Source organism: Lynx canadensis, chromosome A2, assembly GCF_007474595.2.
Source record: "Lynx canadensis isolate LIC74 chromosome A2, mLynCan4.pri.v2, whole genome shotgun sequence".
Taxonomy (NCBI): domain Eukaryota; kingdom Metazoa; phylum Chordata; class Mammalia; order Carnivora; family Felidae; genus Lynx; species Lynx canadensis.
This window is the reverse complement of record NC_044304.2, coordinates 112,402,300-112,427,771: the sequence shown is the minus strand read 5'-3', so window position 1 is coordinate 112,427,771 and position 25,472 is coordinate 112,402,300. Positions and strand designations below refer to the sequence as shown.

The 25,472-nt window shown below is 35.7% G+C and overlaps 1 protein-coding gene across 1 annotated transcript in view; it reads right to left on the bottom strand.

Moving 5' to 3' along the window:
* Positions 1–25,472, bottom strand: part of ITGB8 (integrin subunit beta 8) — an 83,328-nt gene that overhangs the window by 4,443 nt on the left and 53,413 nt on the right. Inside the window, exons 7-13 of the mRNA XM_030308069.1 lie at positions 19,347–19,442; positions 16,017–16,106; positions 11,809–11,943; positions 8,845–9,250; positions 6,146–6,371; positions 3,388–3,494; positions 29–192 (exon numbers count right to left, since the gene is read on the bottom strand). Of these exons, the coding sequence (XP_030163929.1) occupies positions 29–192; positions 3,388–3,494; positions 6,146–6,371; positions 8,845–9,250; positions 11,809–11,943; positions 16,017–16,106; positions 19,347–19,442 (1,224 nt within the window). The remainder of the gene's footprint in view (positions 1–28; positions 193–3,387; positions 3,495–6,145; positions 6,372–8,844; positions 9,251–11,808; positions 11,944–16,016; positions 16,107–19,346; positions 19,443–25,472) is intronic.

Genomic DNA, 25,472 nt, shown 5'->3' with positions numbered 1-25,472 from the left:
TAGTAATTCTTTTTTAGAATCCACTGACCTTTTTTGAGGCTGACACCCTGTAATCTGCCGAGGACTTAATTTTATTACTGTTCCATTGTAGTATCACCTGTCTAATGATAAGGACTTTAAGCAACCCAATCAAGAATGTAACTATGAAGATGATGAAAAATATTCTTAAATAGCTTGGGCTAGAGAAACATTCTGTAATGAAGCAAACAAATAAATGGATTAAAACTAGAATGAGTAAATCAAAGGATTCTAACAAGCAAACAATGTTCTCCATCTCAATTAATAGGACCAGAGATATTTTCAAACCTGCATTTTTAAAACAGGAGAATGCCATTACTATTGATTCAAAAATAAACTCCATAATTTTTTATTACACATTTATTATTAAAATGTTTCCAGGAGACATTCTTTAATTGTATTAACTGGAATGTGTCCAAATCCCTTAAACAAATAAAATTTTACCTGTGGCAGAGAAGAGACAGTTTTTGTGGTGTGTACTGTTGGTCACTAAGTGGGAAACAGGATTTAAAAATTATTTAACAGCTCTGTGCATTAGCATATGTTTCTGTGGTTATGCTTGCTCTTCATTTGTTGCACATCAGTAATGGAAAGTAAAGTAAACAATGCAGAAGCTAAAAGCAGTACTACTCTAATAGATGAATAGCTATTTCCTTTGAAACTGTAGTGTAAATTTCCATTATTATTACAAGTAGCTTCTCCAGGGAGTAGGAGTGTCCAACTCGGGACAATATGCAAATCTCTTTCCTCAATTTTTATTAATTTGGTTTTTACTTGTCCACTAACCAAATCTGTCATATTTTGCTTCTAAAAATTCACTGTGTATTTTTTTCAAGAACAAATAATTACTAGCTGGCGAAGGAAATGCTGCATTAAGAGGAGGAACATACTAGGTCTCTGTTTTAGTACCAGACCTTTGGCAAACTCTAGTTGGAAAGTCTGCAGGCTCTGTGGATGCCAGAAGTATTACCCTATTTTAAGGGGAACATTGCACAATATGTCAGTATTCCACAGAACTCACCAGCTGCCCCAGATTCACAAAATTACCTCCTGGCTTAAAGAGGCAAGTATTTTCTACCCATTCTCCAGACTTTGGGGACTTCACCTAAATGTATGAAGGTCTCCCTGAGAGGGCCTTTTGAGAGGGGACCTTCCAAGTCTTAGACCTTACCCAAACATGGGTAATTTCTGTCTGAATTCCCAAGGGATGACCAAGCATGCTTTTGAATAAACCAAGAGCTCAGGAACAATGTAAGGGCTCCTCACCAAGTGAGAACACTTCGAGCCCAGTTTTCTTTTGGTCAATGACAACGGTCCTTGAAAGAAAGGGTAAAGGGAGTCCAGAGGGCTACTAATTGGAATAGAAACACCAAATGAGAGTACAAGTCTCCCTTTGTTACTGTTCTCACACACAGAGACTATCCAAGATGCTCTATTCAAAAGTGGTGCCCTTGGAGTCTTCCAGAGTGACCTTCAGGTCTATGACATGCATGCCTTTCATCCTGACAGACTGTCATTTCCTCTGGCTGTCTTAGAACTAGTCCATCAGGCTAAAGCAGATCCTTAAAGGGGACACGTGGCTTGATCCCACTTTTTGGCTTCTTGCCTAGGAGGAGCTTAGCCAGAAGACCAAAACACCCTTTAAGTGTGATTGAGTGGATAGATAATAGGGGTGGCTGACAAATGTCCTTTTCCTCTCCTTCCACCATAGTTGTGAAAGGGAGGGGAGCCCCCTAGCTACTGTTACATTTTACAAATATTTCTAATGGGTTAGGATAGAGGACATTTTCAAGGCTCAAGTTTGCATGCATTTTAAAATGTTAGAGGGGCGCCTGGGTGGCGCAGTCGGTTAAGCGTCCGACTTCAGCCAGGTCACGATCTCGCAGTCCGGGAGTTCGAGCCCCGCGTCAGGCTCTGGGCTGATGGCTCGGAGCCTGGAGCCTGTTTCTGATTCTGTGTCTCCCTCTCTCTCTGCCCCTCCCCCGTTCGTGCTCTGTCTCTCTCTGTCCCAAAAATAAATAAAAACGTTGGAAAAAAAATTAAAAAAAAAAATAAAATAAAATGTTAGAATATCATTTTGGATAGCCAAACATTTAGCCTTGGCCATGACTCTCATCTTGGTTTAGGTCAAGCAAGGGCTTTTCCTAAGGACCTTTAAGGGAATACTTTTTGTAACCACACTTAGGTCAGAGTAGGTTTGTTTACTTAACATAATAAATGACATGTTGACAGGAAGGGCTCTATTTATTAGAAAAGGCACTTGGCTTTCTGGAGTGATTGCTGCAGCCCCAGCTGGCAGCACATGGGCTGTTTTCAAAGCCAAATTTATTATGGACTAAGATCAGTGTGGATGCAAGAGAAGAAGGAAACAAAACTGGAGAAACTTTATTCTTCTATGCAGGCTCTGTAAGAGCTGGAATTATTTTCATAAGTTGGAGGAGAGACTAGAAATAATAGTAGCAGTAGAAATTCTTTCAAAGAAGACATAATTTAAAGCTTAAGTTCTAATTCATGTGTACTTCAACACCTTAACACCTGAGCAAAGTCGGTTATTGGCTTTTGAGTTCTAATGAAGTTTTGTCTTAAAGTGGTCTTTGAACACAGCTTTCACATGTTTCTCCCATTTGTGTGTCATCTTTTAATTTAAATATGTCTGTCATGTTCACTGGCTCATTTGCTGTCATACAATCTTTGAGGTTGGTATTATCATCTCCATTACAGATGAGGAAATTGAGGCTCAGGGAAATTTTGTAAGAGGGCTGGTATTTCTTATTGGTGTCAAGGAACATGCTTTAAGCTTAAAAGTTTTCATGCCCTTTCCATTAGGCTGCCTTTATAATCACTCACCCATAAATTATATTTATGTCAGAATGAAAAACACCAGAAAGGGATGGCCCTTTTTAGGACATATATTTTGCAAAAGCATGTAATTGCTACTTAGAATTTTTGGTTCACCTGAAACATAAAGGAGAGTTTTGGTTTTACATGAGGAAGGTTGTAACTGGAAGTAAGCTGGGTTATGAAAGAGAAGAATGTCTCCATAGAGTTTATGTCTAAGGGTGAAACGGACTGTACATAGGAAATTTCCATTCTTGGCTCACTGAGGCCTCGGTAGACACTCTGCTTGGTGTGCTTCCATAGCGGGGCCCAGCATGGGCATTTAGCTGGATAATTGAGACAGGAGATCTACTCATTCAGCTGAACTATGGCAAATATACTCAGCTGCTTTTTATAAAGTACCATCTCTGGAAGACTGAAAACACTGAAGCAGTTTTTCCTTTCTTTAGGATGATTGATTATGGGCTCTTTGGGGGAATATGATTCTCTACAGATACTCTCCAGTGCTTTCATTAGTAAGCTTTGGTTTACCTGATGTTTGGTCCATATAATGCTGTTCTGTGAGAGCACATGAAGTTTTACAATGATCAAGTATAGCTTGAGATAGATTATGAGGGTGAAGACATTGCACACAATTCCTATAAAGACAAACAGAAACGAAACATTTAATCTTTGAATAGGTTGTATGCTGGAAGCCGAGCTATCCCGGCCTGAGGGGCAGGGCCCGGGCTGTGGACGGATTGGTGACTGCAGGGCGGCCCACCGACAGTGAAGCTTCTTGGACTCCCGTTTTTAGGTAATTAGGCCTTAAAACTACCTGGGGTATTGTCTGTTGGGGAATTGCCCTCGGCAGGCCCCCTGGGAAAAGAACCATTAGGGAAGAAAATAAGGCTCCCCAAGAAATTGTGCAGCCTTAGGTTTAGCTCTTGCCACCCCCTATGCAGACTCCTCTAGTTACAGGAAGGATAGCCTCATACCTTTGCCAGCAAAGAGGGCCTGTAAAGGAGAGACATTGATTTGAAAGCCTCACTCCGGCAACTAACGAGTGTATCTCTGGGCACAGGTGACTTCAACCCCTAGGCCCACCTGGCCCCCCGGAGGCATTCCAGATGATGACTGAACCTAGTCTGTTAAACTACAGAATGGTTCATTGGTTCCTAGGTGCATTGTCTCTCTGAGAATGTATGAGGCATGGGTTTCTAAGGCTTTTTCAGCCCCTTTCTGGCACCTTGGACCGAGGCAAACACATTGTTCTGGCCTCATGTGGTTAGGAGGTCATGTCCCTGTAACTGTTCCACTTGAGGTGTTGAGAAATGGAGGGTCTTTCACGAGAACAGCAAAGCAAATGCTTTGTAGATTATAGATAAACACAGGTGCATAATGGAATAACGTAAGAAATTAATCTATAATCAAAGTGTATGCGGGAAAGTTAGGGTAAAATCACCATGTTATTTCTTAAAGGTCGTTTATACATAGGAACATTTTCAAAATTAGGTAATGTTAGAAAAAACATAGTTGACGTATGCTACAAGGAAATCACTAGTATATATAATGCCACGTTTACTGCAATAAATCGGCCAGTTCAACACACTGCTGCCGTCTGTGTCCATTTTTTAGTTTTTTATTTTAGCTTTTTATTTCAGTTTTTTATTTTTATTTTTTAGTTTTGTTTTATTTTCACTTTTTCTCTGATGCTGTTCATCCTTCTGGAACCCCTGGACCTGCTGGAGCTGGACTCCGGCAGTTGTAAGCCCATAGTATTTTTTGCAAGACATAAAATATCAAAATAGAGTACTGTTTTAGGATAGTAGTCTTGTAAAACTGGGAAAGAAAGCCAAAATATTTATTTGTAATACTGGCTGAATTTAATACCATGCAAAATTATATTCTAATCACTAAAACTATTTTAATAATGTATACAGTCAAAATAATGATTTTTTTTTGTATTGAGAAGATAATACCCAAGAAATACATAAGAAACTTTTATTACAAATAAAAAAAAAATATTTTAGAAGATAAATGTTATACTACTAGAAAAATTTATCAGTGAATACACAATTCAAGTTTCACTTGGGTTCATTAGAAATAACTCCATCATTATGTTTAAGTACTGCATTTCCAGGAGAGTTACATAAATTCCCATGTATAATTTTAAAAATTTTACTTGAGCTACCAATCTGAGAAAGTGAATGTCTTAAAATTTTTGAATAAAACAAATTAGAAGGCACAATGATGTTTAGAGTAGTGGTCTTTGAACAGGCTCAAATTGTTACTGGAAAATTAGTTACTGTCACCAAACAATAATGCCATCTTCACTTAACATATCACCTATTACTTATACATCACTTTTTTCCAGGGGTGCTTCATAGCCAGTATCTTTCTTTATTTTTTAAAATAATTAAAAAAACTCAAAAATAAAAAAATTAAAAAACCCAATAATAATAGCTAATATTTATTCTAGGATTATTATGCACCAAGTAAAAATGGGTTTTTTTTCACATGAATCATCTAACTTAATTCTGTCACAGAACTATATAGCAAAGTATTATTATTATAATCATCACTTTCAATATCAAGAAACTGAGGCACAGAGAATTTCGACAACATACCCTAGCTCAAACAGCTAATTGATGGTAAACTGCCATCAATTATCATCATGTTGTATACCTTAAGCCTTGTGTAAGCAAGGCTATATGTCAGTTATATCTCATGAAAGCTGGGTAAAAAACAGTGAGCCCTTATGAACACCAAATCTGATTCTTCAAAACAACAAACCTGTTTCAACAAAGCTAAAGCAGGGGCACCTAGGTGGCTCAGTCGGTTAAGCCTCAGACTCTTGGTTTTGGCTCAGGTCATGATCTCACATTTCATGAGATCAAGCCCCATGTTGAGATGTGGAGCCCCATGTTGGAGATATCCCCTTGGGGATATCCCCATGTTGGGGATAGCGTGGAGCCTGCTTGGAATTCTCTGCCCCTCCCCCTGCTTATGTGCTCTCTCACTCTCTCTGCTAAAATAAATAAATAAATGTAAAAAAAAAAAAAAGAGTAAAGCAGTGAATGCCTAGATCAATTCCAATGCTTTTACAGCTATCTAGTGGCCAAAAGTTAGGATCTAAGTTTTCTTGTTCCTAAAGTCCCTATTCAGTTCCTTTTTAGCATGATGATAACAAATTTATCCGGTAGAGAAGATCCAGCAACTTCTAAGATTAAGGAAGGCAAAATAAAAGGATGAACATAGCTATGGTGAAGAACTGCTTCATGTATGTTTGGAGTTGGAGAACACATACCAGTTTTCACTGCAGGCTGTGTGACACGTGGGGCAGTGTTCACAGAAGCGGCCGATGCTCCTGGGATCAGTGCACTGACACTTGCCACATACACATGTGCCTCTTCCACTACACACTTGGCCCTTTGGATTGACACAGTGCTGGGCTGATGCTGATGGGCACTGGCACCGATCTCCTTCCCAGCCACTGAAGCACTGGCATCTGCCCGCTTCACACTCTCCATGCCCTGCAACAGACACTCCAGGACCTAAGTTATTGGAGCCACTGACTTTGTGCAGTGTTTCCAAACATAAATTTCCCTCCCATATCCATGGAAACACACTGACAGTCAACTGAATGGAAACAGCATCGTTTTCTATTCGTCTGACATAAACAACGAGAGGTTTTAGGAGCGTCTATTTTTGAAGCTGTTCTGTTGTAGATAAACCCCATGATGCTAATCTCTTGTGCTGACAGTTGTGACATATGCCCCACTGCAGTGGCTGCCTGACTACCTGAAGGTCACTGTGCATTCAGTTTTAAATTAAAAACACACAAATATAAAAAAGCTACAAAGGCTGAAGTAATGTTAATTGTCAGTCTTGAAATCCAAAAACCAGGGGTATTTGATTAATAGCCTCCATAATCATTCTCTTAGTTTCTCATTATTGCTAAGGGCCTGGGATACTTTTGAAGGTCTGTTAAGGCAAACCCTTCTAGTGCTTCAGTTCTGTTAGTGCCATGTTTAAAGATAAGATCTCTGGCGGAGTTGAACTGATCTCTTCACATCTTGAAGACATTATTTAGCAGGTTAGAGAGGCATGTCCTAAAGTATGCTGTGAGTTGTTATTAGGTGGTAAATGAGAGAAAGCAAGGTGGAGTGTGGGTGTATGTATGTATGTATGTGTGTGTGTGTGTGTGTGTGTGTGTGCATGCGTGTATGCACATGCCACCTGTGTGTTGGGGTTGGGGGCATGCGTGTAGACAAGTAGTTGAGGAGAAACATTGGTTATGTAGTTAAATGGGTTTTAGACTTCAGGAAGCATCCAAAATTTAATATGCCCATGTGGATTAGAAATCCTCAAGAAGGAGTATATATTACAGGGTTACGTAGTGTTTCTCAAGCTTATTTGGCTACAGAGTCTTCTTTCCTTCCTTCCTTTGCTTCCTGGCTTCCTTCCTCCTCCTTCCCTCTCTCTCCCCTTATTGCAAGCACCTCACAGGGTAACTGCTCCATAGAGTCTACTGTTGGATCAACTCAATTGCTAAATGTAAAACTAATGAGGTCCAGGCCAAACAAATGCCTGCCAGACCCTGTTCCCTATATGCAGGCTGCACGCCCAATCCTAGCCAGCTGACCTGTGAACATATGTTTTTATTCTCAAAGGAAACTAGTGAAGAAAATGTTTGTCAGCTACATTTTGCACTTATAACTTATACACAAATAATTCAAAGCAGATTTTCAACTGCCTGTGGGCTGGTAGAATAGTCATACAGAAGAGCTAGTATATTGATTTTTAATAGTTTACTATAAATAGAGACTGAGATTCCCAATGTATTTCAAGCTGCTATCCCAATATCTGTGGGATATCAGAATTCTTCCTCTTGCCTGTTCCAAATAGGATCAGTTCTAAATATTAGAAGATAATTGCTGGCTTGTTCTTAACTTATCTATAATCCATTCTACCAATGATACAAGATATAGCAGGATACATGTTTGGCATATAAAATATTTTGTGTATATAACAGAATAAAAAGTCAATTTTTCATTGCATATTTATGTGATATATGGCAAATTTATAGCTGACACAAGAAGAGAAAATTCATTTTGTATAGGCTTGTTACTTTCCATATGGTTATGATAATGAAATATTTTAGTTCATTAATAATTTAATTAATATTTGCTTACCAAAATGCAAAAATTTTTAAAATGGTGTTGTAACAGTAAGTGGATTTAGCACACTGTCATAGAAAAATTAATTCATTTAAAAACAGTATTTTGTATTAAATTTCAAATGTTGCATAGATTTTCTAGAATCTAACCTCTAGGTGGCAGTAAACTGAATTAGCCAAAAAGTACTTTTGATATTTTTATTTTAAATTATTTCATTTTTAAACGTGGTCTGTGTGTGGCCTCTGGTACTAATCTTCTAGATTACTTACAAAACCCGTATTCTCTTGAAGAATGCTGTTCTCTGATAATTCTGTTGCTTGCATTGTTCCAAAAATAAACTGGATAGGTTTAAATTATTACAAATTTATAATACCATCTATAATAATGCATTAAGAATTTTCCAATGAATGGAAACTGTGTTTTTAAAGCTCACTATCCTTTGTGAAAGCTAGAGGGAGTGACTACTTATGAGAATAAATCAAGTCTTTTCTAGAAGAATGCTCTGATTATAGACAACCTGCCAGACATCAGAAATTTCCTTTTCTGATATTTATCTTTATAAAATCAAGGCATGGTTGAGAATAACACTTAATTTTTGGTTTTTTTTTCAGTTATTTTCTGTACAAAAATAATTTAAAATATAAATAGCAGAATCATGTGCCATAAATGCATTGCCATGGCCTAATTTCATAGACTTTGAAATTTTGAATATTAATTTCAGATTCAGGGTTGGTAATTAAAAGATGTGACTTAAAGAGACTTTGATATATATGCTAGTTTAATAGTAACTAGTAAAAACTACATGTATATATTTACTTATACTTACCAGCACACAGATTTCCATGGTGATATGGACAAGAAAAGTCATCCTTTTCACAATATTTTCCATACACTTTCCCAAGCTTAATTTTGTGACATAAACATTTCCCACAAACACAAACTCCTCGGCCACTGCAAACAGGTTGATCTTTATGTGACTTGCAACTCTCAGAAGGAAACTGATCTTCATCAAAATGACATTTATTCTCATTACACTGGAAACATTTGGCATCTAGAAAAATTTCATCTATACACTTTCGTTTAGGTCCTCTGCTGTCCTCACACTGACAGCTGCAGTTTCTGTGTATATGAATTTTAGTGGTTTCATTGAAACCAATAGGTTTGATGATTGCATAGCTTTTTCCTCCTGTGACATCACATTTTTTCATTGTAACTGTGACATTGAAAAGAACCTAAATGGAGGGAGAGAAAGAAAATATATTTAATGTCTTGATTATTTTTATCACTACTCTTTATGTGTGAATGATTTTTGAATCAATAATATACCATCTTATAGAAATTTATAACACTTGTAAATTACACAGGCACTCTTTCATATATAGATGTAACCTCCCTTTTCCATTTCATTTATTTCCTAATTAATGAACCAGAGAGTCAAAAGAAGCAATGACTGCTACTTGTCTCTATTGTACCATTAAATGGACATGGGTTTAAGTCTATTTGAAACGTCTACTCCACTTCCAATGACTAACTGATGTTCTCAATTGATTTCTTAGCAAACTTGAGAGAGAATAGACCATTTTCTGAATTAAGTACTTAAAATGTGGGGTTAACGAATATTTGGCACAAGGGAGAGATCAAATAAACTAAAGGACTACTGCTCTACTGGTTTAAACCTTGAGATAGGATGTTCAGATGAACAATTTTTATTTATAATATATAAATATATAAATATGTAACATATAAATATTAATATTAAACAATATATAATGTATAAATAAATTTATTTATAATAAATTATTTTTAATTATAATAATATATATATTAAACCCCAAGTAAAGATTCAGGGTTAAATTTTAGTTTATACATGGTGTTAATGAAGGAAAACATGAGGCTTTCTCTGATGCTACTTAAGGGAATAAGATTTAGAACTCTCTCAGATCTTAAGATCTCAATACAGGGTCCTACATTTGTCTCAGTGGAGACATGTGCGTACAAGATCTGTGTTGGCAGGAGTTTGTTTCCCTTGTGAAACAACAGATCCTGCCAAGTTTTTCCTTTCTCTCTATTTTTTTCTTTTTGCACAACATGATTGGTTTAATGTGCCTTTTTTGGATTTGTTAGCCTACCTTATAATTTTCAGGTACTTTGGCAAATAAGCTTGTATGTTTTTTTTTTTTCCATCTTAGATTAAGATCCATTACAACTTAAAAAATTTGTGGTAGCCTTTTTTGTTGGGATGAATATACGTGGGTGGGGATATATCCATATATATAAATTCACTCTGACCAAAAAGCCTAGCAAAAATACACACACACACACACACACACACACCACACACACACACACAAGGTATGAAAGATCTAAGTTTAGGCTTTTATATTACATATATGCATCAGAAATTAACATCAGTTTCATAATATTAAAATTAATGCAGTTGGTATTTTACTTGAAATGTTTTTTTGTCTTAAAGAATGTTAAGGATTAACAGATGTGTAGGATAATGTGGCCATTGCCAATATTAATAAAGCAAAATTTGGGGTTTATGTAATTAAGAGGTCATATGACTCTTTCTGAGAGTCAAACTGTTTATACTACTTAGTTGAAAGTGAGGGTGAAAAAGGGATTATAGACAAAGTAAAAGAAAAAAAAAGTAAGAAGGAAAACCTTTCTGCCAAAACTGATTTTGAAAGAAAGAACTACTTCTAAAAGGCTAACCCTTTCTCAGAAACTTTTGCTAGCACAAAGTTTTTCTATATTTAATGGAAATCAATATATATTTATATATATATGAATTATATGTTATTGTATATTTTATAAACGAAATATATATTTTTCATATAATGTCTTTTTAACAAAATCCAAAAAGTGATTATGCAGGGACCTACAGAATTAGAAACTAGCCATAATTGATTTCAAATAGCCAGCTTGTTGGAGCAACCATACTACCATACTTCTGAACTACAGCATGACACTAAAATAACAACATCATAGAACTTTAGAGATGAAAGGAAAAGGGATTCTAAATTTTGTAATCTGTTCATTTAAAAATTAGGCAACTGATGCCTCAAGGTGGCTCACTGAAAATCACTTCATCTAACAAGAATTCCCTTGAAGAGCATATTTCTGTGGTTTACCCTCTATTGTGCTGATACTGGGAGAACTCCTATCACCCCTGGTCCTATTTCTTAACACTGCAATAATCTGGACCCTCTGTTTTCCAGGTTATCCCTTTTTAATTAAATGACACTTCTTTTTTATTGTTCTTAATAAATGTCCCCACTTCGTCCTAGATCATTGTGAGTACTGGGACAATAGCACAGTGAAAGATTTTGGAATTCATAGCCTTTATCAGTTGCTCCATCACTCTCATTCTTTTTGTGGCTTATTACCTTCAATTTCAAATTTATTCTGAGATTTGCAACCAAAAGGTAGGTATCATCATCATCATAAGTGTAAACACTACTTGTTTGAAAAGATGTGCTTTACTGATATATACTGGCTGTGACACAGAAGTTTAAAGTTATTATCATTAAATAAGTATTTAATATAATATATATTTACTTAATTTGAGAGTTTAAGACAAATAAATATTTAAGACAAATAAATGGAGTTAAAACAAGTAGGAACTTTATAATAAAGAGACAATAAAAATTACTTTGAACTATATAAATATGATCCTTGGAGTCAGTAGTAAATAAAGTTTTCCAGAATGGTTTGATTTTTCTGTGAGAAAACTTGCCAAACAACTTAGTTTATTTTAAAATGGGAAAAATGCACACCCACATACTTCGTCATTGCTTGTCACATTTCCACATCCGTCTGTGCCTGCTTTTCGGGTCCCATCTGGACAGATGGCAGTAATATTAAAATAGACGCCTTTTACCTGGTTTTCCACCTGAACTTTCACTTCTGAAATGAGTTTCTGCAGAGACATCATTTTTTAATTGTATATCATAGAAATTTCAAATGTAAACAACTAAACAGAGTCAAGCTTATTAAATGATTCTAGATTTAATTTTTAACTAAATCGAAGAGTCTGTCCCTATGAAAGGATGAATAAATATACTGTTTCCACATAATGACCCAATTATATTTGATATACATAAGAAATACTGAAGGATTAGACCATATGCATTTAAATTGTTCTATTTTTTTCACATATTTCCATGACTATGCATTTCGATCACCTTGGAGATATTTCTCCTTCAGCCTGTGTTACAGAAATAATCATTTTAAATCCAGTAATGTTTATATTTTGTGACAAAATTTGAATAAAACATTGAGAACACATATATCATCACAGAGGGTAAATCTTAACAGCTTAAAATCTGAAACACAGTCCTGACATTTATGTTATATATAAATAAATATTTCAGTTTCAAACACTTTAGGCTATCATGAAACCTAAAACACCTTACTGATACAGAATTCAAAGGTAAATTTTGGGGAGAGCATTTCTGTACTGTAGGCCTAAGAATTACCTGCCAGATATGTCCTGTAAATTCTCCAAGCATGCCCTAGGAATTTTGCCAAGTCCCTGGGGCTTACTTGTGTTAATCAAATTTGTTCTAATCCTTGATACTGAAGTGGGACAGTGGGAACATTTACTAGACAGGAAAACCATTCATTCATTTATTCACTCATTTATATAATTATTCAAAAATGTTTACGTAATGCTTATATGTATCAAGCACACTAATTTCTTCCGTCACAAATCTTTGGTTACAAACATTTCTAGCTGCATTAAATAAGTACTGAAGATCTGTGTGTATTTGATCTCATAAAACAGTCTACCACATGCAAAAGTCCTTAACTTATACTTGTAACAAAAGGAAGGAGAAAAGATGAATATATAGCTAAGGAAAGATGAATAGCAAGATATGAAGACAGACAATTTTTCCAAAGGCTTCTAATTTTTTACTTGAGTAAATTTTAATTTTCAACTGTATAGTCAATAAAGAGATGTATGCTTACTAATAATTGGCCACAGTGGTAAATCTAGAACAAGATACTTTTTCAAATTAGTAAATTTTATTTGGATTAGAGAAGACTGTGTCAGCCAAATTTTTAAATCTCCCAGAGAGCTCATCCATTGTAATCACTTACTTGGACACTCTTAGCAAACTAACTGCGACTTCTAATGGTATACAAATGGTGTTGATATGGTGATGGTTTGACAGATCAGAAGGACATTCCTAATATAATGAGTGTTCTCAGTTTGTTCTTCTGAAATTCTTTCTGTTAAAAAGTTAAGCTTGTTACACTAATGTTTTTCACTTAAGCAAGGTGTGAAGACAAATATCTAAAATTTTGCCCAGTTTTGAGATTTAGAAATTAGGTTCCAAACACAGTATCAAGATTCTTTTTAATATCTAATAGATACAGAGGCAGAATTTATTTTTCAATATTTAATTCTGTTTGTATTAAATATAACTTATTTTTAATATCTTAATTTCAGTTTAAGTTATTATCGTCAGGATTTTTATTTAATCTTAATTCTAATGGCAGTGCTATTGTAAAGGATAAAATTAAAATGAGGTCACATTCACCATACACTAAATTTGTATGTAAATTTTATAAAATTCTTACAAAGGAAATGCAAAAACTTAAAAGTTAGAGTGAAGTATCTTTATTCTTCAATGCATTGTGAATTATTTCTGTTGGACTGTGAAGACAAAATAAAACTTCAGAAGAATTTTGAAAATTATAAAAATGTATAAAATAATAATAGAATCCTAACGTAAAGGAGATTAGTTAGCCAGAGTGAGTCTCGTTGGATTTGCTAGTATTTTCCCATTGTTTAAGGTCAGTCAGAACTGCAGTTTGCTAAGGCATTGGATACCTAACCTTGGTAAATAAAGAATATAAAACCAAATGCTGCTGTTTCCCTTTCTATTGGCATAGTCTGACACACAGGCAAGTTTGTCAATTTATATTTCTTGTTTGGACTAGTAAATGTGTTCATACTATAAAAACTGGGGTGTTTCTAACACTGTAAATCCCTTCCTATTTTTTTTTTGATTATTCCTGGGAACAAACTGCAGTTGGGAATGAATTGTATATGTTTGATTTTCCTTGATGAGAAGTTTCCCCAGACTTAATGTTCTTTTGTAATAGTGAGAAATAAAAATAATTAAAGACGGTCTTCCTTATTTCATCCAATGTATTTTTGAGGCATAGAACAATTCCTTGGCAAAAAAAAAAAAAAAAAAAAAAAAGTCTTACAAGATTTATTTTTTTTTTTTTTTAATTAAAAAAAATTTTTTTAACGTTTATTTATTTTTGAGACAGAGAGAGACAAAGCCTGAATGGGGGAGGGTCAGAGAGAAGGAGACACAGAATCTGAAACAGGCTTCAGGCTCTGAGCTGCCAGCACAGAGCCCGATGCAGGGCTCGAACTCCCAGACCGCGAGATCATGACCTGGGCCGAAGTCGGCCGCTTAACCGACTGAGCCACCCAGGCGCACCTATTTTTCTTTTAAAAGAATAAAGTTGAGGGTCACATGGGTGGCTCAGTCAGTTAAGAATCTGACTTGGGCTCAGGTCATGACCTCATGGTTTGTGGGTTTGAGCCTTGCGTCATCGGGCTCTCTGCTGTCAGTGAGGAGCCCAGTTTGGATCCTCTGTCTCCCTTTCTCTGCCCCTCCCTGCTCGTGTGCTTTCTCTCTCTCTCTCTGTCTCTCCTCTCACAAAAATGAACATTTAAAAACATTTTTAAAAGAAAAAAGTTTAAACAAGTCATTTTCTATCATGTGCCTGCTTCCTGACTTTACCATTTGTGCTCAAGTTGAAGACAGATGCTTCATGGAGAAAATGAGAAGCCTGAGATTTCTTATAATGCTTGAGCTACTATTAACATTATTCATCTCTATGTGTCAGGAAGAGAATCAGAGAATTTGGGAAGTGAGACTTTATCAATGGCCCATAAATCCAAGATAGAATAAGCCTATTTTTGGATAGTGTGGAAAAAAGAGAAAGAAAGCAAGAAAGCAAGAAAGGAAGGAAGGAAGGAAGGAAGGAAGGAAGAAGAAAGAAAAAGAAAAGAGGGAGGGAGGGGAAGGAAGGAAGGAAGGAAGGAAGGAAGGAAGGAAGAAAGAAAGAAAAACAGGTGGTATCACACAGAAGGAAGCACCTGACAACTAGAATTAAGGAAGACCTGGGTTCTGATCCTGCTTCTCCTGCTTGTTTCACCTTTGGTTAGCTTGCTTCCCTTCTTTGAGGTTCTATAAATACATAATGGGAGTACAACATCTCGCTTATGGATCAGTTGTCTGGATTAAATGAGGTCATGTATGGAAAGTATCTGATTCTCAGTGGTATTAAAGTAACAATCAAAATTATTACAACATCTTAACAATGATTATTGTATCCAGTAATGACCTGTGTTGAGAGCAGATGTTTCTGTAAAACTTTACATTTGGTACTCACTCTTCGTTAGACTGGGAAGAACATACAACTGTAATTCAATAAAATAGTATACCTCTTAAGGTGATTCTTTTAATCAAATTAGTTTCATAAAACTGCTAAAATAACTGATTAAACAATCAAGTGATTGACCTAGGAAACCCCAACAGAGTCCTCTCAGTCATCTCTATATCCCAGATTGTTCAACCTGACAGGTTGCTGCTTTAAATAGTGTGGATTTCTTGACCTTTACAACATAGGAAATTGTGACATTTATGGTAATAAAGTATATTCTATAGCCGTGATTTAGTGACTTACTTAACATTTGATTTGGAAGGAAATTTAGATAGGCTCTAGCCTGACCCGCGTTTACTGTCAATGAGACAGTGAGGTACAGAAAGCTGAACTGACTTTCCCAAGGTTTCATGACTAGTTAGTAGTAGAGCCAGGGCTAAATTAAAATTCCTAACTTTTAACCTAATTTTCTGTCCACCATTCCTCTCAAGATGATAAGGCCTTAATTTGTATCCTGCCACAGAAATTGGGGTTAAAAGTTTACATGAAAAAAAATAGTGTTTAATATATACGTACCTGATAGGCTTCTACTACCAAATTATTGAGGTTTGCAGCCTTTGATTCTATTTCACCAGCAATGGTGCCAGGCAAGAGGGGTAGAAGGTCCTAGAAAACATACCAATAGCATTTACATGACAGTGGTATATGGTGGTTCAGCAATCAACAAATATTAAACATTTTTATAGTTATTAGTGGAAGTTGAGCCATTACATGAATGAAACAAAATATAAGATACAAGAAAAATGTGAGCAACCAAGTAGGGCAGCCAAAACACATACATCTGAAATGGGAGTGTCTGTATGTGTATATGCATGAGACTGTATGCATGCACAAATTACATGTTGATCTAAAAACCCAATCAAATACAGACCAGCATTTCCCAAATTATTTCTCATGTTCCATGGAACATAGTTATCAGAAGGGTTTTGAGGGCAAGTAAGTTTGGAAAGTTCTCCATATGGTTTCTTCCCTTTAAGTATTCAAAATGCACACCTGCAAAGTAAAGGTTCAGAGAAGTCCTGCAATTTGGAAATAATTTAGCAGCATTTGTTGCAGTGTTTCCAACATTTTTAAATCACAAAACTTTTTCTCATGTAACATATATAAATATTTTGCAGAACTACTATTTTGTGGAGTGACCTATAGGACATGTTGGCCCAGACTGGAGAAAAAATCATTGTCACAAGTGGAGCCTTCATGGAGTGGGTATTCTTGATGGATGGCATTTAACAATTATGGAGAAAACTCTAGGTATTCCTAGTGAGAAAGTGAGAATTAGTGAAGGCTTAAAGGTTTACCTGGTTTAGATGAAGTAAGAAAAGAGAAGAAACCAGTCTGACTGGAGTGAAGGCTGCATATTTATAAGGAATCAGATTATAGAAAGACTTGAAATCCATTTATACACTCATTTTACCATTCACAAATATCATTAACTTCCTGCTACATGCCAGCCACTACTTGGACATTAACAATTTGTTATCTTAGGTAATAGGGAAAATTTATCACTTATAGATTTTTAAAAGCCAATTATTTAACCTTTATTGTATACCTATTAGGTACCACTTTGGAGTTTCCATCCTTAAGGATTTCATAGGTATATAAATGACAACTTCAAAAAACGATGTATACATGAATAGAGATATGCAGAGACCTGAAGGAGAGGGATACCCAGAAAGTATTTGAGGGCTGCAAAAGTTGTCAGGGATTGTTACCTGGAGGCGGTGACTCATGAGCTGTATCTTAAAGGATGACTAAGAGTGAGCCAAGTAATGAGGGAAAGAGACTTCCAGGCATGGGGGATACATAACAAGAACAAAGGCACAAAGGAAAGAAAGAGCCTGGTGAGTGGGTGAGTGTATGTGCACAGAGGCAAGCAGGACCGAGATGAGCTCATATGCCACATTAAAGACTTGATCCTTTAAATCAGAATGAACCACTGGAATATTTTGCTGTAGGGAGAACTGTGGTCACAATTGTGATTTAATAGATCATTCTGCAGCCAAGTGGAGGATGAATGTGGGACATGGATTAGGAGGCTGTTACAACCCAGATGGAGGTGACTGATAAAAGTATGTCTGGGCAGCCAAAGTAGGTGACTCCAAGGGTAGACACGGGCCTCCTCACAGGACTCGTCCGGCTTCTGGAGCCTGTTGATTCCTACTTTGCACAGATCCTACTTTGCACAGAATTCAATTAATAATAAACCTGGTTTTATGGTTTTATCAGTCAATGAAAATCTGTTTAAAGGAGTAGGGAGAAACTGCTAAAGCCAATAAGAGCAGCAACTATTAAGTAATCCGTAGCAAAGCAGGAAGAGGCTAGAGCAGTAACAATCTAGATAATTTGAAATTCAACTATTAAACTTAGAGGTTAAGAACACAGGATTTAAGCTGTTAGGAAAGTTTGGGCAAGTATGTAACCTCTGTGAATGTGTTTCCTCAACTTTAAAGTGGGCTTTAAATTAGTAATACTTCCCTCGTTGTTAGGAGTATTATATGAATTCATGTTAATAAACTCAGTGCCATACCATAGTAAGAACTCAGTAAGTGGAATCTGTTACTATTGTTAATAAAGTAGTTTGGGCATTTAATTTGGAGTAGAGCCCTACTTCTGTGACTATTAATAATTGTCACATTAAAAAGGGGTTCCATGGTGTATCAGCTTGGGAAAACAGGGAACTGATTAAAGTTTCACTGTAGATTTCTAAGGGAAGAAGTGGCATGATTAAAGTAGTGCTTTCAGATGATACATATAAGTGGTCAGGTATTGGGGAAATTGGTGGAGGGAATACCAGCTTTATGGCTAATGCAAATTGATTCAAGCATTTATTGAAACCGAAGGATATTTAGTTTTTCTGAAGTATTGAAAGAAATAAATAGGGGTGCCTGGGTGGCTCAGTCAGTTGAGTGTCCGACTTTGGCTCAGGTCATGATCTTGTGGTCCGTGAGTTCGAGCCCCACATTGGGCTCTGTGCTGCCAGCTCAGAGCCTGGAGCCTGCTTTGGATTCTGTTTCTCCCTCTCTCTCTGCCCTTCCCCCACTCAAAAAAACTAAACATTAATTTTTTTTAAAAAAAAGAAATAAGTAAAGGACAGTGAGAGTGGAAAGAAGAGGCAGAGATAACAAAGGAGACGGAGATCCAGTGAACAGACACGTGCAATGAAAATCAAGGAGTCACATCATGAAAATGAAGAAAAGAGAGTTTTCTGGAAAAAAGAACCTAAAAGACTGTGAAAACAATATGACAGCAGGGTCACAGAAGCAATTTTTTGTTGGGGGTGGGTCCCACAATGCTGCCAGAGTGACATGGTTTTGCCAAACATCTGTTCTGTTTGTGGGTCTCATCTGGCCTGAAGGATTGTGGACAAAACCAAGATTCTTCTTCCATAGGAAACCTCTAACTGGATCAGCCACTTCAGTGACTCCTCTTGTTCCTTTGTTGGAGGCCTAGACCAAATCTAGGTATGTTGTTACCAGTGAAAACTAAGCTGATGTTCCCCAACCTAATCTATTATAAGAATATGCCCAGAAATTGAATAGAAGCAGGAATCCATACATGAAAGGTGCAGTTGGAATGTGAACCACTTTTTACCTGATAAAAGTCTTCTCCATTAATGTCACAGTACCACACTAAGTATCAGTGCCCACACTTGGTTCTAAGTGTTATAAACAAAGAATTTATACGTAAATGTTTACCTAAGACACTGTGTAGTATACATTAGCTACTACTTTATAAAATTCAGATAGTAAAAAGTATAATAACTCCAGACTCCTTACCTGGGGACCCAAGAAATATTCTAACTACCAATGCAAACATTTCAGTTTTTATATTTTGGAATTCACGCACCTTATACCAATGAAACTGTTTTCCTTGAACGGCAAAGATGACATTAATGTTGTTGTCTATTAACTTCTCAGAAAGTTGGCCTAGTGAGGGATGTTCCTGAAAAAGATAATGAAAAAAAGAAGGGATTGAAATTTATTAGCTCAATTCCATACATACCCAAACATCTATTATGAGGAAAACCATATGACTGACATAAAAATATATTGTGTTGGGAAGGATTAAGATTTTATTAGAGACGTTTAAATTAAAAAAAATAAGATCAATATCAACATATTAAGGATATTTTCTAGATAAAAGCCCTATATAAACCTGTAAGTCAGAAAAATGAAGAAGGTTAAATCAACATTATGCAAAGTGTGTTCAGCACCTCTTTAGATTAACTTTGGTCTCACAGTGTTATCACTAAAAGATAATGTACTATTCAGAAATAGAGACACATTAGTGACAGTCACATTCTGAAATTTAGTAACAAGTGCTGAAATACAAATATATGCATGTATAAACATAAATACATGTATAATTGATATATAACATGATATAGTACAAAAGCAGAAAACCTTGCACTCAAATCCCAGGTTGTCACTTTATGGTAAAAATTCTATCTCAGGTCCATCCTCTGTAACATGTCAGTGGTTTCTGCCTTCCATGATTGCAAGCAAGATCAAAAAGATACCAATTGCATGTGATCTATTTAGTTCAGCTTCTTACATATGATAGGTACTCAAAACTAATAGCAGTTATGATTTTTATTTCCAGCAGCTCGTACAAGAGGTATTCAGATCTCTCAGCTTATCAGTACACTTAACCTTTTCGTCATGTGATATATGATAAATCTGTTTTACTTTGATAAATAAAACTTGTGCTGAGCTATACTTATTCTTGTGTTAGTGAGAAAGCTGGGGAAGAGTAGGAGAAAGGGTATACAATTTAGTAAATATGAGAAATCTGCCAACTGTCGAATGGTATCTAAAGTTATATAGTTAGACATAGTACTTTATTTTTTCTTTATGTAAATGGTCTTCCAGAAATTAAAGTGATGATCTCAAATAACAACTTCATAACTAGACAGTTCTCAGAGGGATGATGTCAAACTTCACCTGCAGTGGTCCTCACCTGTTCGTTGGTACTTAGTTGCATTAGCTAAGTTGCAACTAAGGATCATGTGGCTGAACCTAATACATATCATGTGATTCAAGTTCAAATTCCTCTGTAGTTTTTACTCCTCCTTTCACCTTCCAATGCTAATTGTGTTTTCTTTAAGAGGAGATTTTGCTAAACCATCTTGGTTAACATTTCTGTGTTTTGGCAAACTATGTGAACTTAGTAAAAGAATTAATTTGACTAGTTTCTCTTATAGCCTAAGCTGATACCCACATATTAAACTTACATACATAGATATAAGATAACAGCCTTGTTGTTAAAAATACTATCACTAACATGCTATGATCTGAATATTTGTGTCCTCCTCTCCAAATTCATACATTGAAATCCTAACCCCTAAGGTGATAGTGTTAAGAAGTGGGCCTTTGGGAGATGATTGGATCATGAAGGTGGTGGAGTCCTCATGAATGGGATTAGTGCTATTATAAAAGAGGGCCATAGGATGCCTGGGGGACTCAGTCTTTTGGGCATCTGACTCTTGATTTTGGCTCAGGTCATGATCTCATGGTTGTGAGATAGAGCATGGCACTCGCTTAGGATTCTCTTTGTTCCCCTCTCCACCTCCCCAGCTCACACATGTGTCCTCTCTCTCAAAATAAATAAACTTTAAAAAAAAAAAAAGAGGGTCAGTGGAGACCCTTCCACCATGTGAGGTGGTGAAAACATTACAGCTAGAAGGTGTCATGTATGAACTAGGAAAGGGTCTCTCACCAGATCCCAGAATCTGCCAGTGCCTTGATCTTAGATCCCAACCTCTAGAACTGTGAGGAATCAATTTTTATTGTTTACAAGTCACCCAGTTTATGGTGTTTTGTTACAGCAGACAGAATGGACTAAGATATAACCATAACAAATACATCTCATTTCTATATAACTTATTATTGTGGTAAAAAAACAAATCAAATTTACATGAACTTCATTTAAATGTGATATGAAACTAATTTATGAAGAGGTTTAAGAAGTATTACCACATGGATTTGCATCAGAAAAAAATTCTTCCCAGAGCAATTCTTAAGAATATATTGTAAACTAATAGAAAAACAATTCCCAAAATACAAGTTCTGCTAGATAAATTCTTATGCCTTGTTGATACTATGTATACTCTTAAAATACATTTCTGACAATTTCCATAATGCTAGTGAATTAAAGAGAACAAGTCCAGGAAGGAAACAACAAATCTATTTGTATTGGGAATATATTTTTTAATGGTAACAACTACTTTTGAAATAGTTTCACTTTGACAAAAAATAATCACAGTTTGCCAAGCATCCCCCCTTAATTTTTAAAACCATTCATATTTTAAGGATAATTTAATCCATATGTTTTTAACCAGTTTATACTTAACTCACATAAAATCAATATTTAAAGAACAGTTCCAAATGTAAGCAGCTTTTGGAGCCTTCTTAATCTTTTTTCCCTTTTCAAAAACAGGAAGTCACATTGACCAAAAGTACACAAAATTTAAATCTAGAAGGTTCTAGTTTGGTCAGAAGCTCATTAAGAGGTCAGTTGGATTTTAAGTTTAAAAGACACATTTTTTTGAACCCTACAAAGAAATCTGTTTTAAAAGAAAATTCCAGCTACTTTGAGGTAGATTTGTTAAAATTACAAATGTTTAACAGATGTTTAAATAAACCACTGTTGACAGGAGAGCTGTGGATTAATGGCCGTTTTTGAAGCCCCTTCCCCTTTCCTCCATGCAGCATATTATCTTTTAAATATTTTATCTTTTCTGTCTTGTATTTCACTAGCAGAACACTCCCTCTCAGCCAGCTGTCCAATTCTGGTGACGTCAGTGCTCCTCATCTCTAACTCCCCCTCTGTCCAACCCATTACATATTGTTTCTCTAAACTCTGAAAATAATTAATAGAGATAACAGACATTTCAGGGGCAAAAGGGAAAAGGGAAAGCAATGTGCCAAGACAGCTGCTAAGTAATTAAGGGCAAAAGGATTCCTTTCACATTTTTCTTCTTCACCAACACCTTCGCTGTGACTTGTGGGAAATAACTTATAAATGTCAGAAGGAAAGAGGAGGTAAGAAAGATTCATTGGGAGCAATTCCAGTTAAAGAGATAGTTGTGTAGAAGTGTATGGGAGAATTTTAATAATGTGCATAAATAGTGACGAAAAAGAGAAGTGTTTAAGATTCTTTTCATAAAACTGAACTTGATGGTAAAAATTTTTATAAGCTAATAGAGAATTTACAGTAGTGAATATCATCATAAGATGAAAAAAGACCAATGTCTTGTTAAATAAAGTACGCAATTATCTGGATTATATTTTTACAGTTCACGTTTTAGAAGAAAGAGATAAATGAAAGTACTCTGATAGCAGAGATTTATTTAGAGATAAAGACTTTAAATTATGTGTTGTCAATCTCCATCTCTGGCAATAGCCTATTTTCCATTTGCATAGTTGCACAGTAGTAATCACATAGACCAGGGTTTCCTATCAGTGGCTCTATTGACATTTTGGGGTATGTATTCTGTGTTGTGGGTGTACTGTTGTCCTGTGTACTGTGGGTATTTAGCCACATCCTTGGCCTCTACCTACTAGATGTCAGTATCTCCTGCCTTCCCCAGTTGTTTGTAACAACCAAAATGTCTCTGGAGTTTGACATGTCCTCTGCAGGGCAAAATCACTCCAGTTGAGAACCGTACCAAGAGCAGGGGCTCTGGAAACAGACCACCTGGGCTTTAATTCCTGGTTCTGCTTTTACTAGCTATGTGATGCTGGATAACTGTTGTAACTTTTCTGTGATCCAGTTTCCATATCTATGAAACAGGTATAAATAGTAGTACCTCCCCTTCATAGTTACAGTGGGGATTACGTGAGTTAATATGTATAAAGGCTTTTACTCACCATTCTGTAATTATTAAATCCAGATTAATGGTGAATAGGAACTCATGTCCTGATGTGACACTTCATGGCATTTACTGTAGGCACTACTATATATAAGGCTGTGTGACCACAGACTAATTCCTGATCCCTATAGTGCCCCCATTTTCTTATTTATAAAATGGAGGCACTAGCAATATCTATCTCACTATGATGTTGGGTGATGTTATATAACGTAATGTGACAAGTACCATAGGACTTAATAAAAGATAGCTTTCAAGAAAATGCTGCTTAGTAAAAGCCATTTGGAGGACATTACTAAAGGTTAGATATTGGGCTATGCTTGGATAAGCTATGCTTCATTTGCTTCATTGGTTTTGCCTTTTTACCTGGCCCCTCAAATGTTTGAATTTGTGGCTCCTGGCAAACACACTATCATTGTAATCATGCTATCCCAGTTACTGAAGGAGGGGGACGGACTGATAACTTTTGTAAGCTTTTCAATGAAGAGTGGTAATAAAAATTTTCTGCTTAAATATGATTGAACTGAAACTATCATTTAATTAGAACATTCTATTTCATAAATATTTCATCACATTTTATTTTTATTGTGCCACTTTTGCAAACCATTATATTTTTCAGAGCTCATTTTCAAAGCCATTATAAAAGCAGTGCCAGACTACTCTAAGCCTAACCCAGGTGTTTCTGTGTGCAGCCTTTGCTTTCAATTTAAAAGAAAAAAAAAACAAAACTAAATATTGTTTGCAGAGATCATTCTCTGGCTATTTTTCTTTGAGCATGAGAAACATTCAGATTAGATCTATTCTAAAGTTATTATTGAAGTCATTATTGTTCTTATGACATTTATAATTTAAAAGTTAAGAGAGCAGTAAGCTGAACAGAGGCATTTTGTTAGTTTTAAAAGTTTTAACACTATTTAAAAAAAAACTCAACTGCACGTGGACTTGAAACAGGATATAAAATTTTCTAGGTGCATTCTGCCCAGGTGACATTTCCTTTACTTTCCTGATTGTGCATATTCATAAAGCCCAAAGGTGCTAAAAAACTTTAAACTGGTCTTATCTCTTTAATTAATTTTAGAAGTTATAGTTTTAAGTAGTTTTAAACAGAGAGAAAAAAGTAAGAAATAAGGTGAAAATTATTATTACATGCTTTAGTGGAGCCATATTAGAATTACTGTTATTATTATTCCCATAATTACAAATCGGTAATTTCCCTGCGACTAAATAAATACTAATGCTCTCAAAAGGATGGTTTTGGTTTAGACAGTCTCTCCATTTTACTTTAAATAGTTATTGTGCTGTTATGCCTCAGTCTGTGACAAAAGGTAGAAGATTAGGGGTTATTCTAGATTTATTTTTCATTAGAAACAGCATTCAGTATCATGCAAAATTAGGACTATTGTATAAACTTAGGCTTGGAAAGTATATTTTTAGGTGTTCAAAACATTTAGAATAATTATTTTGGGAAGACTTCAGGGTTGAATATGCTTAAAACTATTTTTTAAATGACTCCTAATTTAGCTTTCTTTCAGTGTCACCAAAATCACTCGCATTCATTGGTCTTCTGAAAAGCAGTCAGTACTCAGTATGAAGACTATGGTATAGGGGGCAAGTTAGAGATCTGAGAATCAAGTACCCAGAGCAAGGTATTTGCCCTCCCTCTCCACTTCATTGTGGATGGGTATATGATGCTTACTCTTTTGGGTTGATTCGGAGATTTAATGAGCTAAGGTATGTGGAGGGTCCAGCAGATAGATCATAGAGCTTAGGGTTGGGGGTAATAAATGGAGGCAGTCAGCATAAGCACAGCAATGGATTCTGGTATTAGACAGCATAGGTGTGGATCTTGACTGATATTTGTAGTACCTCAGTGACCTTGCATAAATTAACTTGAGGTCTCTAAGTTTCAGCTTCCTTGTTTATAAAATGGGTTGAAGAGATATGAATGAGATAGCATAAACAATATGCTCAACAATGTGCCAGCATAAAATAAGTGCTCAATGAATTAGCATTTTTATTGATATGTCTGAGACAAAGAAGATGAGCAGCAGAAATAGGGAAACGTTTAACACTTTCTGAGGTTATTTCTAAGTTACTTCTTA